Raw genomic sequence first — 19,568 nt, 5'->3', positions numbered from 1 at the left:
TTAATTTTGGAATGCAGGGCTTTTTAATGTATTCATTAGATGGGTCAAGCTTGAAAATTACTTATATCTTTTAGATGCTACAATTTTTTGTCTACTTGACATCAGTACATAGGAAAAAAAGATGTTAAAGTAATCCAAAATAGTGTTAGATTTGTCAATTATTCTTATAATTTGTCAGTTTTCACTTTTTGTTTCAGCATCAATGTGCCTACTGTTTTAAGATTACTGATTGTATGTTATTGTTATGTAATTACACTCTTCACCTTAATGTTAACAATGTTTTTTGTATAAAAATCTATTTTGTCTGATATTAATAAATTCACTAGTTTTATTCTGATTAGCATTTTTCTAGTATTTCTTTTTCACATCCTTTTACTTTCAACATTTTATGCCCTCATGTTAAAATATTCTCTTAAAAATGACATATAGCTTTTTTATTTAATTACTTATTTATGTAGTCAATCTCTGTCTTTGAATAAGTAAGCTTATTTTAATTCCTGAGTTGATTGATTGAGTTTTTCTGCCAGACTATAAGTTCCTGAGACATGGAAATCTCTGTCTATTCACCATGGGCTTAAATAGTGCCTGACAAATAGTAAGTGCTAAATAGATCTTTGTTGATTTCTGTGTTATGTTTGGTTTATTTCTGCCATATTATAGGCCTTAGTCCACATACTTTCCCCCCTCCTAACCTGCCTTCTCTCATATTCTTCAAGATTTCTTTTATTCATTTTTTCTTTATTTACAATAACATTAAATGTTATCGTAAACATAGATATCTTAACAAAATCAGAATTTCATGATTATCAACTGAGCAAGATAAAGGTCATAGAATACTTTAACGAAAATCACCCTAATATTATACATAATATATTTTTATTCTAACCTGATATTTTCCCTGACACCATCCTTAAATTAATTATTATGGTCATAAATGTGTTTACATAATCAACATTTATCTATAATTATTATATACACATGTCTACCAATTTTTTCTCGCATTTCAGTTCTTCTGAATTTTATTTCCTTCTTTCTAAAGTGCATCCTTTGGAAGTTCCCAAAGTGAGAGTCTGTTGGAAGTATACTCCCTTCATTTCTGATTGTCTAAAATGTCTCTAATTCACCCTAGTTCTTAGATAACAGTTCAATAGATTATAAATTTCTAATCTAAAATATTGGTGCCTTGAAGATATTATTTCACTGTCTTCTGACTCATGTCATTGCTGTTGGGAAGCCAGATCTCATTCCTTTGTAGATAATCTTCTTTTTATCTCTGATGCTTTTAAGATCATGTCTTCATTTGAAGTTCTGCAGTTTAACTACAGATGTGTCCGGGAATAATTTTTTTTTCTTAACCTGCTTAGTCACTGTGTTCATAATCTAAGGGGTCAAGTCTTTCATAAATTCTGAAAAACTGTAATCCATTTCCTTTTTAATACTTTAGTCCCTGATTCTTTCTATTCTCTCATTTAAGAATTTTAACTGAACATTTGTTACTTTTATTTATTCTACCCTCCAGATCATTGAGGCTGCTTATTAAATTCTCCATGTTCTCCATGTCTTTGTCTCTGCTTCATTTTGAAATTTTCTCAGATCTGCATTCTCATCCTTCCTTTAGCTCTGTCTAGATCACTCCTTAATAGATTCAAGATTTTCATTCCAATAATTATTTTTCCACTCCTAGAAGTTCTCTTGAGATCTTCTTTTTTTATGTAATTTGCTTATTTTTTTATTTTTATTTTTATCTTTTGAGATGGAGTCTCTCTCTGTCACCCAGGCTGGAGTGCCGTGGCATGATCTCAGCTCACTGCAACCTCCGCCTCCTGGGTTCAAGCAGTTCTCCTGCCTCAGCCTCCCGAGTAACTATGATTACAGATATGTGCCACCACACCCAGCTAATTTTTTGTATGCTAGTAGAGACAAGGTTTCATCATGTTGCCCAGGCTGATCTGTCCTGAGCTCAGACAATCCGCCTGCCTCAGCCTCCCAAAGTGCTAGGATTACAGGCATAAGCCACTGCACCCAGCCCTTTTGTTAAATTTAACATTTATTTTAAGTTCAGAGGTACATGTTCAAGTTATATAGATAAACTTGTCTCATGGGGCCCCAGTGTGTGTTTTTCCCTTCTATGTGTCCATGTGTTTAAAATCTTTTTCAAGGCAACTTTTTAAAACCTAGCTTTATTCTTGTGATTTTTATTATATTTAGTACTTTACACACATTTTATATTTTGTATCTAATAGTGCTATTTCTCAAGATTTCGGAAAGCTAATTCTGCTATTTGTTGTTTTGCCATCTCTGGAGTATTTTCTCAAAACCAATCAATTCTCCCATTCTCCAAAACCAACTGGATTTCCAAAGATTCAATTCAATTCTGATAACTATCCACATAGAGTTAGTGTCAGGTTCCACAAGTTGAAGGCTTCAGTATGACAAAACTGTGCCCATTTTAGATACCAGTTGCAATACTTCTGATCAACCAGCTACAAATCAGGAGTTTTCACAACCCCCTCCTCATGTTCAGTAACATGTGCACTGAGCTTAGGAAAATGCTTGCTTGTATTGGTGTATTTATAAGGGATATCACTCAGGAACAGCCAAATGGAAGAGATGCACAGAGCAAGATAGTGGGAGTGAGATGTAGATCCTCCAGGCCCTCTTTGGTATGCCATTCTCCCTGCACCATGATGTGTTCACCAACCTGGTAGGTCTCCAAACCCCAACTTTTATGGGTTTTTCTGGATTTTTCACTATATAGGCACCCTTGTTTAAATTACTGGTCATTGGCGATTAACTCAGTCTCCAGCATCTCTCCTCTCTCCAGAGGTGGGGGAGGCATGAAGCTGAACATTCTAAGCCTCTAATCGCATGGTTGGTTTCTTTGGCAAACTGCCCTCATCCTGAAGCTATCTAAGGGCCCAGCAAGAGTCACCTCATTAGCATATACTCAGATAGGGTTGAAAGGAGCTTGTTATGAATAACAAAAGAAGCTCCTATCACTCAGGAAATTTCAGTCATTTTAGAAGCTGTGTCAGGAACTGCGGACAAAGACCAAATATTATTTTAAAAGGACATTACTATTAGCCCTTGCATTTCTATATTCTTTCAGTGTAATTGTAGTCTGTGTTAGGGCCTCACCAACAAATTTTGCTACCATAGTGCATGATGCTCCCGTGTCAAAAAATTCCATAACCTTTTCTTCACCATTTGTGTAAGATTTTGGGTTTGCAGCCAGGGGTCAAGCTAAGAGACTCTGGCCCTTTTGTCAATAATTATTTTGATTAGTCTGCCTGTCTATTGCCCCAAATGACTACAGATCAGGTTTTTCAGTGTAATATTTGCCTTCCAGCTTTTTAAAATCCCCACACTTTAATGAACCAAACTGGGGTTCACTTGCTTGGTGCATTATGACCAGATATTTACATCAAGGTTTATCGTAGGAGAAAGAAAGGCTTTATTTGCAGGGCACCAAGCAAGAAGGATCAGGTGGCTAACACTTAAGTTCCAAACTCCCTGATGTATTGCAGGCAAAAGTTTTAAACGCTAGGGTAAATTTTAGGAAGGCAGAAGTTATCAGCAAAATCATAATGCATGAAGAGTATACATTGGTTTTGGCCTAAAAGGGCAGGATATCTTGAAGCAGGGGCTTCCGGGTCATAAGTAGATTTAAAGATTTTTTAATTTGTAATTGGTTAGCAAATAGAAGCTTTCTTTTAAAATTTGAGGTCAGCAGAAAAGAATGTTAGCTCTGGCATGTGGGTGTGACTTCCTCCAGGCCCCTCAGGAAGACATTTAGAACCAAGAATCATGGTTAGAGTTCAGTAATCAGTTCTCCTTTATCTGAGGTTTATATGCCAGGGGATCCATTTGTTGCGGGGGGCAGGGGGGTCTGGATTTCTGAAAAACAACTCAGAGACATATATTAAGATGTTATTTTTAGGTTTTATAGGAGAACCAAACCTTCTGTGATTCTAACGTTTTTGGCCATTGTTTTAAGCTATTATTATATTTCTGCTCATCAAGTTATTTATTTACTTTACTTTTCAGGGCTAGCTAGGTGCCTGAAATTTTTTTTAAGAAACTCAAGATATTTTTCTCATTTTCATACTTAGGGAGGCCCACAGACTCCATAAAGGGGGTCTCTGCTCTGTCTTAACATTGGGGTAAATAGAACTTGTTAGGGGCCCTTTATTATTGAGGGACTGGCAGAGGATCCCTTTGGTCCACCCAACCTTGTATAGTGCTGTATTAAGACTTGTGTTTCATCCTCATATGTCCATCTATTTATCCCATTTCTTAATAAGTATCTAAAGGTTTCCACCTGCAGAGGTGAGTCCTTTGACTCTCTCCTTCTTCCCTATTGTTTCCTCCTATCAATGTTTGCTTTATTCACCCCCTTTCTTAATAACCACTTAACAATTTCCAAATCATGGGTGCAAGTCCTTTGCCTCTCCCTTCTACGTCTCCTCATTCTCTTGTTAAATAATCTAATGTTTTTATAGCGTCTGTAAGACCCATAAAGGGAAGCTGAGAAAGCAAATTTCATAAGAACTGTTGCTCCATTTTGCAAGTTAAGTTACTTACATGGGGCACCAATTTACCATGACCTGGGTAATGAGCATATTTAGTGGATAAATATCCTGATTATTATGAAGCCAATCTTACATGGCTTGCATATGAAACATATCAGCTGCTTCATCTGGGATGTCCCACTTGTTATTTATAGGTGGAGTTGGACAGTCCCCCTTCTCAGGATAAACAGATCTTACAGTCACTTTTATCTAGTCCACCAGGCTGGCTGTTCTTTCAGGAATAACTTGCTGTGTGTCTAGATGATGTACCCATCTGCAATGGTTCCATAGTGAGCAACGGATCCTATATCCACACAAACATACCTTCCTACTCTACAAAATTTAAAAACAGTTACTTTTTTTTAAGTTAGTCATTCTTACAACGCATTTTAGTAAAGGAAGCTGATGACACTGATCTACAAAATCTGCAGAATAAAATATACCCCCTGGGTGTATATATATATTTACACTCTATCCCCTAGTTTTAGTAGTTTCTCGGTTTTGCCCACCCATCAATGTGGACCACCTTCTTAGTAATCAGAGATCTTAAAGGTACTCTCAGTTGTTCCTGCATAATTTCCCCCCTTGAGAGACTTTCGGCGCTAGTGGCTGAAGTTCAGCTCAACTGAAATCTGTGCTTGGTTCAGCATTGAAGTTTAACCGGGAAGTCATTTTTAATTTCATTTTAGCTCTTATAGATAATAATAGCCAAGGGATTGTAATAAAATATACAAGGGATTGTATATTTTATTTTTTCTATTAGTTTGTATTACCCTATGTATTCAGCAAACCAAAAGGCTGGGAATCAGATTCACCTCTAAATTCCACTGGTAACTTTTACATTTAGTAACTAACTGAAGCACAGCTGCTGCTCCATACCATGAATAACCAAAGTTTCCTCCCCCCTCACCATTTCATCCTTTCTCTTCGCAAACCACATGCTTCTGTGAGTCAGGGCCATTCTAGCAAATCCCACTTCTGATACCAGTTCTGAAGTGATTTTTTTTTTCTCACAATATTCTGATGTCAAATGTGCAGGATTTTCCACATCACTATTTCTCTAGCTTTCTGACACTAACTAGGTGTTCAATATTGCAATTCAATTCTGACACTAACTACCTGGAAACCCTGTAGGTTAAAGGCTCAGTCCCACGGCACTGCCCTCCACTTTATATACTAGTTATAATAATCCCAGCACTTTGGGAGGCAGAAGCAGGTGGATCACTTGAGGTCAGGAGTTTGAGTCCAGCCTGGCCAGCATGGTGAAACACTATCCCTACTAAAAATACAAAAAAAAAAAATTAGCTGGCCATAGTGGCCCATCCCTGTAGTCCCAGCTACCTGGGAGGCTGAGGCAGGAGAATGGCTTGAACCCAGAAGGCAGAGGTTGCAGTAAGCCGAGATCACGCCATTGCACTCCAGTCTGGGCGACAGAGCAAGGCTCTGCCTCAAAAAAAAAAAAAAAAAAAAAAGTAAACAAATAAATAAAGTCCCAGGCCTCCTATGCTTCTGACCAAGCAACTATAAATCAAGGGTTCTCATAATCCCCTTCTCAGCTTTGATAATTTGCTAGACCAACTCACAAAACTCAGGACTTACCATTTAGCAACATAATAGCAACAAAATACATAATAGCAACAAAAATAGTCAATGCAGTAATAGCAAGTAAAGGATACAACTTAGAAACAGCCAAATGAAAGAGAAGCATGTATAGAGAAATGCATGACAGAGGAGAGAGGGTGCACAGAGCTTTCATATCTTTTCTGGGAATATCACCCTCCTAGAACTTGAATGTGTTCACCAACCCAGAAGTTCTCCAAGCCCTGCTGTTGAGAAGCTTTTATTGAGATTTCATTATATAGGCATGATTTATTAAATAATTGACTATTAGTGATTAACTCAGTCTTTAGTCCCTATTTCCTCCCTGGAGGCTGGTTGGTTTTTCTAGTGACCAGCCCCACCCTGAAGCTATTATAGGCCTTCCAAATGTTGCCTCATTAGAACAAAAGACACTCCTATCATCCTTATCAAATTCAGGTAATTCTAAAGGTCTTAGGAGCTTTGTGCCAGAAACTAGGAAGAAAGACCAAATATCTTTCTATGATACCACACCACCTCTCACTCATTGAAAATTGTATCTTTGTGTGTTTTTCCACTCTTGTGTGTAAGGTGTAAGCCATTATTCAGTGGGGCTTGATCTGTGAGAATCCTGTGCAGTCTAGGGTAATTTTGCATCCTTCCCCAGAGGATTTTCTTTTGCTTTTTCCATATCATAGAATGTTACCAATCAGAGCAGTTTATTCCTAGACATGAGAGTTCCTAAACTACCCAGGTAGCATAAACTCAAACCTTAACCCACATGCCTATAGTTAAAATTCCCAGAGGAAAAAAAAATTCCAGTCTAGGCCCCAAACAAGTCAAAAGAGTTTATTCTCCCTTTGTCAATTGTTCACATTTTTATCTCTATCATTTTACTGATACCCCGATTTCACTTTAATTTAATAATGTACCATGCTGTATTATAATTGACTATTTACTTATGTACTACAGGCACCAAATAGTAAACAACACCATGCCCTCTCTTATCTTACCTTTTAACTCTAATGTCTGACTTATATTTGTAAATTCTTGCAAGAAGAGCCTAAAAATATTTGTCAAGTAAATTAGGTAATCAAATTATTTATCAAAATTATATATCTTACTAAGCTTATTTCTAATATTTTATTTTTTTTCTATTATGGATCAAACCATTGTTTACAATATACTGCATATTTTATCATATCTACATATTTTGGGTTTTTTAATCTTACATGGTTTGTTGTTTGCATGTTTGTCTGAGATGAGGTCTCAAACAATGGCTATTTTTGAGTGGCTATTCGCAGGTGTGCTCATAGCACATTACGTCATTGAAATCCTGGCCTCAAGCAATCCTCACACCTCAGCCTTCTAAGTAGGCAGGACTATTGACATGTACCACCATGTCAAGCTTTAAATCTTACACGTTTGTATTGAGTTTTATATATTTTCTTTTTTGATACCTTAGTGAACTCTTGTCTATACTAATTGATTTTCAGTTTATACTCTTGGATTTTCTACAACCATCTATTATTAAGTAATAATACGGTAGTCTCTTTACTTCCAATGCTTATATCTCTCATTTTTATTTAAGTCTTATTACTTTGTCCTAAAGTTCCAAAGCCATAGATAATAATGAGGTCAAAAACAGTTATTTTGTTTCTGAGGTTCACAGGAATAAAACAGATTAAAAGTTGTTTCATCACAACCAAACTAACTACTAATAGTGAAGAGTGGATAGCAATATCTAATATCTATATATCAAGTTGTCTCTTCTTTTAGATTTCCATATATAAAGCAGCATCTCATCTCAAATTCTAAAGCAAAGCCTTGCTGACTTTCAAAATTGGTATATATGTTAACTACAGGAAATTTCTGATAAGATTATTTGCTTATGAATCATGATAATTCACGAGTAATAATAATTTTTTGTACATGGTAATTCTTTGTTTTTAAATTATCATTAATAATTCAGCTTATTACATGAAAAGTTATAGTACTTATAAACCAATTTCAACAAAAAGCAAAAAAGAAGTCTGTTCTCAGGAAAGGAAATCACTGTGCTTTTCTGTGATGATAGGAGTTTTTTAATTAAGAACATTGTGAATGACATATTTGATCCTCTACTTTTAGCAAATATACAAGACCTTATAAAATACATTTTGTGTATTAATCTTACTTATGGCTTCATCATCTATCTCTTAATTTTTCTTTTGATCTATTTTCTTCAAACACACTACTTTACACTTTTCCTTATCTCATATGAATTTATGTAGGGTAAGTCATTACACTTCCAGAACAAAGGGAAATATAAACAAATAAACAAGTGAATAGGTTACCAGTCTGGATAGAAAGGAAAATCAAGGCTTTGAGATCACATGACTTTTATTATGCGATTTTTAAATTAACTACCCACGAGTCATTTTTTGTGAGATGTAGAATTTAACCCAAAGTAGGAAAATAATAATTATAATTTAGGTCAAGAAAGATTATGTTAAACATCTATTATTTTTATTATACTTATAAATGTAAGTCTAGTTACCAGTGATAATATTAAAATAATGTTGTAATAATGGCATCACCAGGATGTATTCAATATTGCTACCTTTGTGCTAGCTGTAAAAAGTAATAATTCCAAATCCCCCAACTGTTATTTTTCTTAAATAAGAAAAGCGTGCTTCCTAGAAATTCAGCATGACAGTTTCATCTCTGTCTTACATCTCATCTATAGTAAGGGTCCTGTATTATTTGTAAGATATATTGAACTACTAGCTAGACCCCTGTATAAGGAATCTTTGGTTTCAAGTGGTAGGAATCACAGGTCAAACTGACTTACTGAAGTCAATTTTAAAGGGGCAGAACACATTGGAACACACTGATTTACATAACTTGAAGATCCACAGGTGGGACTGCTTTTTAGCATAGCTTGATCCAACCAATAGCTCACTTACTACCTCTCACCACTCTGTTTCCACAGTCAACTTGAGAATTTATTCTCAAATTCTACCTGGTGTTCCACTAACTCTACCATGCCCTCAAGTGCTAGGTTCTTGAATATAATAGCAACATTCTCAAATGTCATTACAGATCTCAAATCTCACTGTACCAAGGAACAAGAGTGCCTCTTCCACACAATTCCCGGAGCCCACTCTTTTGCATTGGCCCAAACTGCATCATATGCTTATGATTGAACCAATAACTGGGACCGAGGGAAATGGCATGGATTGATTGACTTGGTCAGTTGGGTCTCACTTTTAGAGTAGGGGGTGATTGAGAGAATTCACCAAGGAATAAAAAGGGGAGGAGGAGAGAAATGCATGCCAGATAGCCAATTAACCAGTGATCATTCCAACTCTCATACAGTGCAAGAAGACATCAGTTTCAATGATGTGAGTCTAATAAACATTGAGGGGGAATCTTTAATGTTTGTATTTAATATCTTTAATGTTTGTATTGTCTCTAGTCTACTTTGATAAAAGTAGGATCAAGGAACTTCAGTGTAATAAAGCCCAGAATAAAGATCCAATACAGCTCATTAAACAAAAAACTTTGGAATCAATAAGAATTTCAAATGAAACAGGAATGAGCTGTGTATAAAATTCCTGTGGGATTATGTGTCTTTCTAAGTTTTTATGTGGGTTGCAAGAGAAAACTTAAATATACAAAAATTGATCTTGGAGAACTAGACCACCAGCCTGAAGTGAAAATTAGGAATCTCGGGAATGAAAACCAATTTTTTTTCTATTTCTGTCTATAACTCTGAAATTACAATGAAGGTCAAAGGGAAATATAATTTATTGTACAATTTATTATCTATATAGTATACATATGACTTTCTCAGATATCAAATACAAAAATCAAAATATACTATCCGTTTTTAAAAGTAGAAACCATTTTATTATTTATGGGGGGCAATAATAATAACAACTTTGCTTCAAAGTTGCCACCTTTTGCTATTTTCTTGCTGATGTGAATTTGTGGATAACTTCCAAGATAGAAGTATTAGCATTAAAAAGAGTACAAAATAAAACCCAGAACATGATTGAGAAAGAAGTAATGACAAAGTGTTGGCATTATGAAGGTACTGTAGAAACGAAAGTCTGAAACCGATCAGTGAAAAGGAGTCATATAAAACTTACATGGTCCTATCTCACACTAAACAATCGGGACCTTTAAAAATGAGATTTTGCTTTAACCTAAATGTCAGAACATTTTGTTTTGGACAAAGGGCAGGGAAATGACACAGACACCAGAAAAGAGAGGAGAAAATGAAACTTTTATAGAAAAGTAATGATAGACCCCAACAAATCTGCATCTTTCTAAAAGAGTTTTTAAATCTCTATGATTTTTCTTTTTAAGAAACTGCTTTGCAATGTTCCTTCATGATCTGTTGGTTGTGGTTATGATGAGGTGTCCAACAGAAAATACAGATAACAATGGTGTCTATGCTTAGTGCTTTACTTCCATAAAGCTTAAAATTTATTTTATGGATATTTAACTACATAACAAATACAGCTATCCCTCACATATATAGATGAGTCTGTTCATCTACAGTCTATATTTCATGTTTTTGCAGATGTTTTTCTGGTGCTGCCGATGGTTGCACTAAGCCAAACTCTCCCCATTAATCCAATCTTTTGTGACTGAGTTCATATTTCCCAGAGAAAAAGCTGCAGCAAGCCAACTATGAAACTAATTTTTCCATCCGGGCAAAGCTGCTCTGTTCATTTGAGCATCTACTCTACCGAGTTACCCAGTACAAATTATTTTACTTCACTCACCCTTCATAAGGTGAACAGAACCCATTTGGGGTTTAGGCAAAATGAAGAACAAAGATAATGTGATTTTTTTTTCTAAGTTTAGTAACAAAATAAATCATATCTCAGAAGCTCTAGATATTTTATTAGTTTTGATTTTTTGCAGTTCTATTCCTATTTGGACCATTAAAAATTCAAGATTTGGGAATGTATGTTTTCAGATTAAATTCAAATGTTGATTGAGCATCTGCTAGTTGCTTGAGGCATGAAGATAATTTAAAGATGTGGCCAGGCACAGTGGCTCACACCTGTAATCTCAGTAATTTGGGAGGCCAAGGCAGGGGGATTGCTTGAGGCCAGAAGCTCAAGACCACTTTGAGCAACATAGCAAGACCCCATCTCTACTAAAAATTAAACAAAAATATATTAACTGGGCATGGGGGCACATACCTTTAGTCTCAGCTTCTCTGGAGGCTGAGGCAGGAGGATTGCCTGAGCCCAGAAGTTCAAGGTTACAGTGAGCTATGATTGCATTACTGCACTCCAGCATAAGTGACAGAGTAAGACCCTGTTTCAAAAATGAAAACCAAAAAGTAAACAAAAAAGATGGGATCTTGAAGAGGATTAAGATTTCTCAGGGTGTTAAGACATGCCCCTATGAAACAGTAGATTCACTCTGGAGTGAATATAAATGTTCTTTATGAGTTTGAGGCCGAGCACGGTGGCTCATGCCTGTAATCCCAGCACTTTGGGAGGCCCAGGTGGGTGGATCACCTGAGGTCAGGAGTTCAAGACCAGCCTGCCCAACAAGGCAAAGCCCTGTCTCTACTAAAAATAACAAAAATCAGCTGGGCACGGTGGCAGGCGCCTGTAATCCCATCAACTCAGGAGGCTGAGGCAGGAGAATCCCTTGAACCCAGGAGGTAGAGGTTGCAGTGAGCCGAGATGGCGCCATTGCACTCCAGCCTGGGCAACAAGAGTGAAACTCCGTCTCAAAAAGGTGGCTCATGCCTGTAATCCCACCACTTTGTGAGGCCAAGGCGGGTGGATCATGAGATCAAGACCATCATGGCTAACATAACCCCGTCTCTACTAAAAATACAAATACTAGCCAGGTGTGGTGGCGGGCCCCTGTAGTCCCAGCTACTTGGGAGGCTGAGGCAGGAGAATGGCGTGAACCCGGGAGGCGGAGCTTGCAGTGAGCCAAGATCGCACCACTGCACTCCAGCCTGGGCGACAGAGCGAGACTCCATCTCAAAAAAAAAAAAAAAAGAGTTTGAACGGAAGATTGGAAGACACTGTAATATTCAGGAAACCCTTTATGAGCTAGATGGGACTTAGACACATCTGCAAGGACAGTGTTAGGTTGAATAAAGGAAAAATGGGGAGACTAGGTAGTTGTTTCTGAGTGGAAAATCACAAGCAAAAGTTCAGAGGCCAGATAAGCACAGGCAGTGAAATCAGCAGAGCTGGTTATAAAGGTTGATACTAGAGAAAATGTAAGAATCATGGATAGATTGTGAAGTAGATGCACACTGCTGAGAGCCTTGAATGCCAGGAAAGGAAAAGTCTCCAGAGTTCCTGAGGAAGGATGTGACAGTGAAAAAGGCAGGTGATGTATCAAAAATATTCATCGAGTGGTGATGTAGCGATGTATTGGCATGAAACAACACTGGTGGCAGTGAGACTGGTGGGGAAACTCTTCAATAATCCAGATGTTATGTGCTGAGAAATTTGACCAAGATAATAGCAATGATAATGCAAAGAAACAGGCTGATACAGGACGCATTGCAATGTGCAGGTTTAATTAGTTTTTGAGAGACTCACTAAATGGGGAATAAGAGGAAAGAAACGTCAACAACGGCTTCAAATTTTTAAGCCAGAATAATTGGGTGAATAATGGCTATCCTCGTAACAGGCTGGCAAAAAACAAGAGAAGTTACAGAGATTATGAAAATCACTTTTGAGGAACATATTTGCTCTATTTTAACTAACTTTTGGAGTGTTGAACAAATAGCAATGTCCCAGTAGGTATTTGGAAATGCCATGTTGGAATTTGGTGGAAATTTCCAGCTGCAACTGTAGCTTTGATATCCAATTTTTTGGTTAAAAATAGTAGCCGAAGACACAAGACTAGAGATATTCCCAAGGGTGTATATATGAAGAGAATATCAGTGAGCTGGGGACAGCTGTGAGGAACACTGAATGAGAAGGCAGGAGGAGAAAGGGGAATGTGTGTGTGTGTGTATGTGTGTGTGCGTGTGTGTGTGTGTGTGTCAGAGGGAGAGAGAGACAGAGACTACTACCGAACTCCAGGAAGATGATTTTTAAGGAGAGGACAATAATACCAAAAAGTCAAGAAGCCAGAATAGCTTGAGGACTTGCAAGGTGGTCAGTTTCAGCCTTCCGGAGTACAGTAAAATATTTCTGAAAAAGGGAAAACTGTTTACCTCTTTCAGTGAAAGTTTGACATCTTTCGTCTGGGGGAAAAGAAATGGAAAGATTATGTTTCTGCGAGAAATTTAATCTGCATAATCTATCTTTGATATTATTTTCTAAAGCATCCGCTTTGCTAATGGTAAAAATTTGGAGCTGTTCACATATGCAAACTGATTTTTTTAATAATAAATTCAGTCATAGTCATACAAATTTCATCTCCAATTGGGATAAATTGTAAAGGAATGCATTAAAAGATCTGTTTCTCCCAAGTTTCTTTCGACATGACAGGAGCAAAGAAGACATTTTTTAATCAATTCTACTTTCCTACAGAAGGGTAATATAATCTGGTTAACCTTTATATCCATCAGAAGCACAGAGCTTTTCAGACACAGGTAGAGGTTTATGAGCACAAAATCGAGAACAATTAGCACTCAAATTAATGTTACATGAGATTCAACATCTGGTAAGTGTGTTGTCATTTTGGGTCATAGACCACCTGTTAGGCTAAATGTTCATACAACAGCAATTTACCCTGCATACAAATGGAAAAAGAATGATACCTGAAAAAAATTTTTTTTCTAAATTTAACCGTATGTATATAGGAGCCTCCTACATTTTAAAACTTCAACTGGAAGTTAATAATGGGTCAAATACTCACTGGATGAAGCATATAGGATCAGAAGGAACAGAGAATATTTACAATTTTACAAGCATGTTTTATAATAAATTAGCCATAGTATAGTACTGACATTCGTTTCTATTCCATCTAATCACTGCCAATATTAGTATTTGTCTCCTCTTTATCTATCAAATATTTAAGGACAAGAAGAGGTAAACCACTCAAAGTCTTTATGTTATCTATCTACATAAGAGAGTCCTCAAACATCAGGCTGGTTTTGGCGACAGTGCTGCACCAGAAAATGCCAAATCTCAAGGTTACTCAGCTGCCTTTTCATACAATCCAGTTATTGGCAACTTCAGTAAAACGAGTAAGCTCTCCCCTTGCTAATATTTCAGCCAAATAGTATTCGCTTGCAAAGAGAGGCATGTCTGTGACGATCAGCTGCAGATTTCAAAAGCAAAGAAACTTCCTGCACTTTTGAAATTGAAAAGCAGAAATCACATTTTTACCTTGTTTATAAAAATGAGCCATCCTTTTAAAAAGAGACATTTTGTAACACAACCACCAACTAAAGAAGTATCTAAGGCTATGTGCAGTGGCTCACACCTGTAATCTCGACACTTTGGGAGGCCGAGGCAGGCAGATCTCCTGAGGTCAGGAGTTCAAGACCAGCTTGACCAACTTGGAGAAATCCCATCTCTACTAAAAATACAAAATTAGCTGGGTGTGGTGGTGGGTGCCTGTAATCCCAGCTACTCAGGAGGCTGAGGCAGGAGAATTGCTTGAACCCGGGAGGCAGAGTTTGCAGTGAGCCAAGATAGTGCCATTGCACTCCAGCCTGGGTAGACAGAGCAAGACTCCATCTCAAAAAAAAAAAAAAAAAAAAACAAAGAAGAAGAAGAAGCATCTGATACTTGCAATCGGTATGTTAAGATGCCTAAAAGTCACTCTGTTAGTTTGGGAACTCTTGAGCATTTGCTATACTTTTCTAGATAGAGAGTGTTCACTGGCATTCCTATGGCATGTTTCCCATCGATTTTTATAACCATGACCCTAGACTGTCACAAGGATAGTTTTGAGTGGTAAGCCTTTGTACTTTGGCATCCAGCTGCCTGATTTTCAGTTCTGGTCCCTATGCTCAGTGTGTGATCTTGGGCAACTCTGGAATCTCCGGAAGCTCCAGCTTTATCATCTGTAAGTTGGGCCTGATAATATGCCCTGCTCCCCACTCCATGATTGAAAAAGATAACCCTGATAACGTGTGTGGCACAGAAGACGCGCCAGATGAATATTAGCCCTCATTAACAGTAAGAGCTGACCTGGATCCTAAGTCACCAAAGAAAAACTAAAGCATGTTTGGGATTAAGATGTTTTTGTTCTGTGTTTGTGTTTAAAAGGCACTTTGTGATATTTTAATTATTTCAATAATCAGCATATATTTTAACTCTCAGTTTGACAGACATACACTGTTTACTTAACCAAACTGTGACAAATAACACTGCAGTGTTTTCCAAACTGTGTTTTGAAAAACTGAGGTTCTGTGGAGAAGCTCGAGGTGGCATCTGTGAGTAGGGTATAGAACAGAGTTCAGTAGTGAGGGTGGGTGGTCAGTGTGCCAAGATTCAAACAGAATGTCCCTACTTTTTATTGGCTTTTAATATTGGGCTTGTCAGAAAATTTTAGTTTGGACAAAAGGTTCTGAGGCTTAAAAAGGGGGATGGTGTTAAAAAAAAAAACACTCGTGGTGTACTGTCTTATTTTTAAAAGAAGTATTACAGACAAATAGTGAAGGCTATATTTGAACCATTACCACCATTTGAGTTCTGAGTCTACGTTAACATTTTACCTTTAACTAAACCATCATTCAGTGATATTTGGGATTTTGCCTTTTCCCCTTTCTGGCAGTGTTAAACAAAGAGGGCTTGTTAAACCTCTCTGTTCATCATCCTTCACTTGAGAAATCTATTTTAATAAACCAAAGCCTTGTTACTCAAAATGGAAATGAATGAAGTGAATCTTGCCTCCAGGTCCCCAAGAGGTTAGCCTTTGTACTTTGGCTTTCAATTCTGGTCCCTCTGTTTGCTCAATTCGTGATCTTGGGCATGTTTGTAACCTCTTGAAGCACCAGTCTTATCATCTGTAAGGTGGGCCTTTATCCCTACCCCAAAAGTAACCTAGTGCCAAGCAATCTTGAAGAAGCGTGCAGTGGCTGTGCCTGTGGTGTCTGGAGTCAGACTACCTGGTTGTGAATCCGGCTTTGCCTACTTTGGAGCTGTGCTGTTGGGCAAGTTACTTCCCATCTGTGTCCCTCAACCTCTTATCCATAAAGTGAGGACAATAGCACCAACCTTGTGAAGTTATCATGTGGAATTCAAAGAAGAGTGCGCACAAAGCTCTTAGAACAGGGGCAGATAGAAAATAAGTACTCAGTAAATATTAGCTCTTACGGTCATTAAGAATTGCGTCTGTTTTAGAACCGTTTTCATGACACGAATTATTTCCAAGTCTAATTACAATAGTCAGCACATTTATCATTTTAAATTTCCTCCTATGCCTATATGAAGGATGGTAACTAAATTAATTAGCTGTATATTTTAATTCTCACTTGGTAATTTTTCTCTTTCCTTTTTTTATAACTAACATTATTTCCTTACATCTTAAGCTAGGAAGAGAAAAATCAAATTCTCGGCTGAGCGTGGTGGCTCCTGCCTGTAATCTCAGCATTTTGGGAGGCCGAAGCAGGTAGATCACCTGAGGTCAGGAGTTTGAGACTAGCCTGGCCAACATGGTGAAACCCCGTCTCTACTAAAAATACAAAAATTAGCTGGGCGTGGTGGCGGGCGCCTGTAATCCCAGCTACTCAGGAGGCTGAAGCAGGAGAATCACTTGAACCCAGGAGGCAGAGTTTGCAGTGAGCCAAAATTGAGACATTACATTCCAGCCTGGGCGACGAGAGCAAGACTCCGTCTAAAAAAAAAAAAAAAAAAGAAAAATCGAAGTCTCTTGTAAAGAGTTACAGCTAAAAATAATAAGCCTGCAAGCTGGTCCTGAATGTCCATTATTCTGAAGATGAGGAAAGAATGTGATCTAGCCATATTTTATTGTTATGCTTTGTGTATGCTTAGATTACTAAGTATAATGAAATATGATTTTGATATGTTATCTATTTGACCTTTTGATACACATAATTTTACTTCATACCTTTCACCTTTATAGTTACCATTTTTTCCAGGTATAATTCCTGAAATCTGGGGGGAAAAACCCTAAAAATATTAAAACCATAACAAAGCCTCTTAGTTCTTTTTCTGTCATATTTCAGATCTTCAAGCACTCCACATGTTGCCTCAGACAGTTGACTGGTCATCTTTTCCTCCCCAACAATATCTCTTGACTCTTGGGTTCAAAAACAAAGAAGATGGAAAATTTTTGGAAAAAATATCAAGCAGGAAGCTGCCAATATTCACAGGTAAATCATCTGAACCTACAAGGTTTAGCCTATAGTAGCCTGTGATGAGTTTTGGGCCCCAAAAAATGTTTGAGTTAAAATTAACTCCTTCTAATCTTCTTTGTGGGTTAGTTAACAATACCCGGAATTCTGATTCCAGGAAATCTTTCCCCAAGAACACACGCAATCCTGGAATGCCCACCCCCCTCACTCTAATCATCTAATCATCTTACTCCACCCACCACAGTCATCAATGCCTAATCAAACAGTGCTTAAAGAATACTAGTTTTCATCATTATCAATTAGCAGAGGTAGAAGAAAATTATGCAATAAAACTACTATATGAAATCAAAAATATAGCCAATGACAATCTTAAATTACTTGTATTCTTTTATTCTATTAATGTCTGTTCCCCCCTTTTCTTATGTAATTAGCCAAGAGTTTAGATCTCCTGGAGCGTATTACAGTTAAATGGTGTTCAGTAATCCAAGTTGAAACTTTTAAAACTCAAGAAAATATTCATATGGAGTTGAAATCTCAAACTTATGGGCTGAATTCATGACCAGGTTAAATTTATTCCTGCAGCTCTAACCACATAATTAAGTATTTGTGTTTTGTCTGTCTGGCACTGTATCCTCTGAGGCTTATCTGAACTTCCAGCTACATTCAAAGTCAATGGATCTGCACACTTGAATAATACCTAGGAGGAACAAGACAAGAATCAGACACATTTGTGACGCATTTTTTCACAACTCAGGAAAAACAGACTCTGAAGAGATAGGTGAATTGTTATAGGTTGTCTCTTAGATCTCTCAATCAAGAAACACAACAAAATAAATAAATGATAGTTTCTAAAGGGCAGTGTCTCCTCTGCCTTTCTCCCCATAGATCTTTCTTTGTTATACATATGGTCTAGGGATGGGACTAGTTTCTATACTAAAGATTTCGTATCTATTAATATTGAGATATTTGTTTATAGCTTGCTAAAGAAAATATTTTGAAATGGAAGTCTAGAGAAAATAGTATAAAAGTTTATTGTCACAATTTTTAGAGCATAAAACACCTTTCAGTCTGACCAGAGAAGATACAGTGAGACAAATGGAGACAATGGGGAAGCGAATCTTGCCAGTATTGGATTTTATTAGAAGCACCCAATTGAATGTAGGTATATGAGTCTTTTATATTTGTCCAATGTACAAATATGAGAGAATTCTAGAAGTATATAAGGCTTACGTGGCAAATAGTGCAAGTGTTAGGGGATTTTGGAAACGTTCGTAGTAAATCTCGTTTGCAAAAACAAGCAAATTTTAGCTAATGATTTTATTTCTGTTATTCTAAAACATACTATAATGCTACATTTTGCAATTTCAAGCAGTTATTAGGGTAGTGTCTCTTTAAAGAATCTTTTCTTTATACCTTCCTAATATCTAATTCAACATTGCAGTGAATTTCTTATTTCAAATCAATAAGAAAATTCTAGGAAGCACAATGTTTTTTTCTATTTCACTTACTGAGCTATTGCATATAACCATCGCATTACCTACACAAGAATTCAGAGCTTTTCAAGATAGTGCCTTCATACCACGCTGATGAATTGGATGCTTCTCTAAACATTGGCAATTGATCTTTATATAGCCGTAAGGTAAATTATCTAATCTCTTTCTATGATCCAGGAAAAATATGCCTTTTCTACTTTTCAGTCTTAAAGAGCCCAAAATAAGACCTGAATTACACTGCTATTTTACAAAATTTAAGCCATTGTACTGAAAGTATATAAAGAGAACTTCTCATTAACAGGCTATAAAGGCTGCAGATTTCTCCTCTTTTAATATTTTTCAAAAGGCTTGTAAGTTGGAAATTTTAAAGAATTTCCTTTCTGTTCCCTCTTTTGTGTTACATCATTGATTTGATGTTCTTACCTTAAAAAGGGAACCAAGGGGGTCATCACAAACAGCTACTTAACATCTGTTCAGCAGTTTATCTGCTCAATAACATTATTCAGCATTTTGGAAAAGCTATAAAACACCTAATCTATTTGCATGATTTGTGATTCCATGCATTACAAATACAAAAACACATTTTTACTGACGTTCCTACCACAAAGCTACCCCTTCCCCACAACCATGTTTCAATTATCTCCCCTATATTTCTATTAATAA

The 19,568-nt window shown here is 36.9% G+C and overlaps 1 protein-coding gene across 1 annotated transcript in view; it reads left to right on the top strand.

Moving 5' to 3' along the window:
- The window catches only part of SPATA16 (spermatogenesis associated 16), a 257,030-nt gene that overhangs the window by 203,394 nt on the left and 34,068 nt on the right, over positions 1 to 19,568 (top strand). The window contains exons 7-8 of the mRNA XM_032172277.2: positions 17,284 to 17,430; positions 18,461 to 18,570. Of these exons, the coding sequence (XP_032028168.1) occupies positions 17,284 to 17,430; positions 18,461 to 18,570 (257 nt within the window). The remainder of the gene's footprint in view (positions 1 to 17,283; positions 17,431 to 18,460; positions 18,571 to 19,568) is intronic.

Source organism: Hylobates moloch, unplaced genomic scaffold, assembly GCF_009828535.3.
Source record: "Hylobates moloch isolate HMO894 unplaced genomic scaffold, HMol_V3 SCAFFOLD_13, whole genome shotgun sequence".
Taxonomy (NCBI): domain Eukaryota; kingdom Metazoa; phylum Chordata; class Mammalia; order Primates; family Hylobatidae; genus Hylobates; species Hylobates moloch.
The sequence above is the reverse complement of the archived record's forward strand: the minus strand, read 5'-3'. Positions and strand labels throughout refer to the sequence as shown.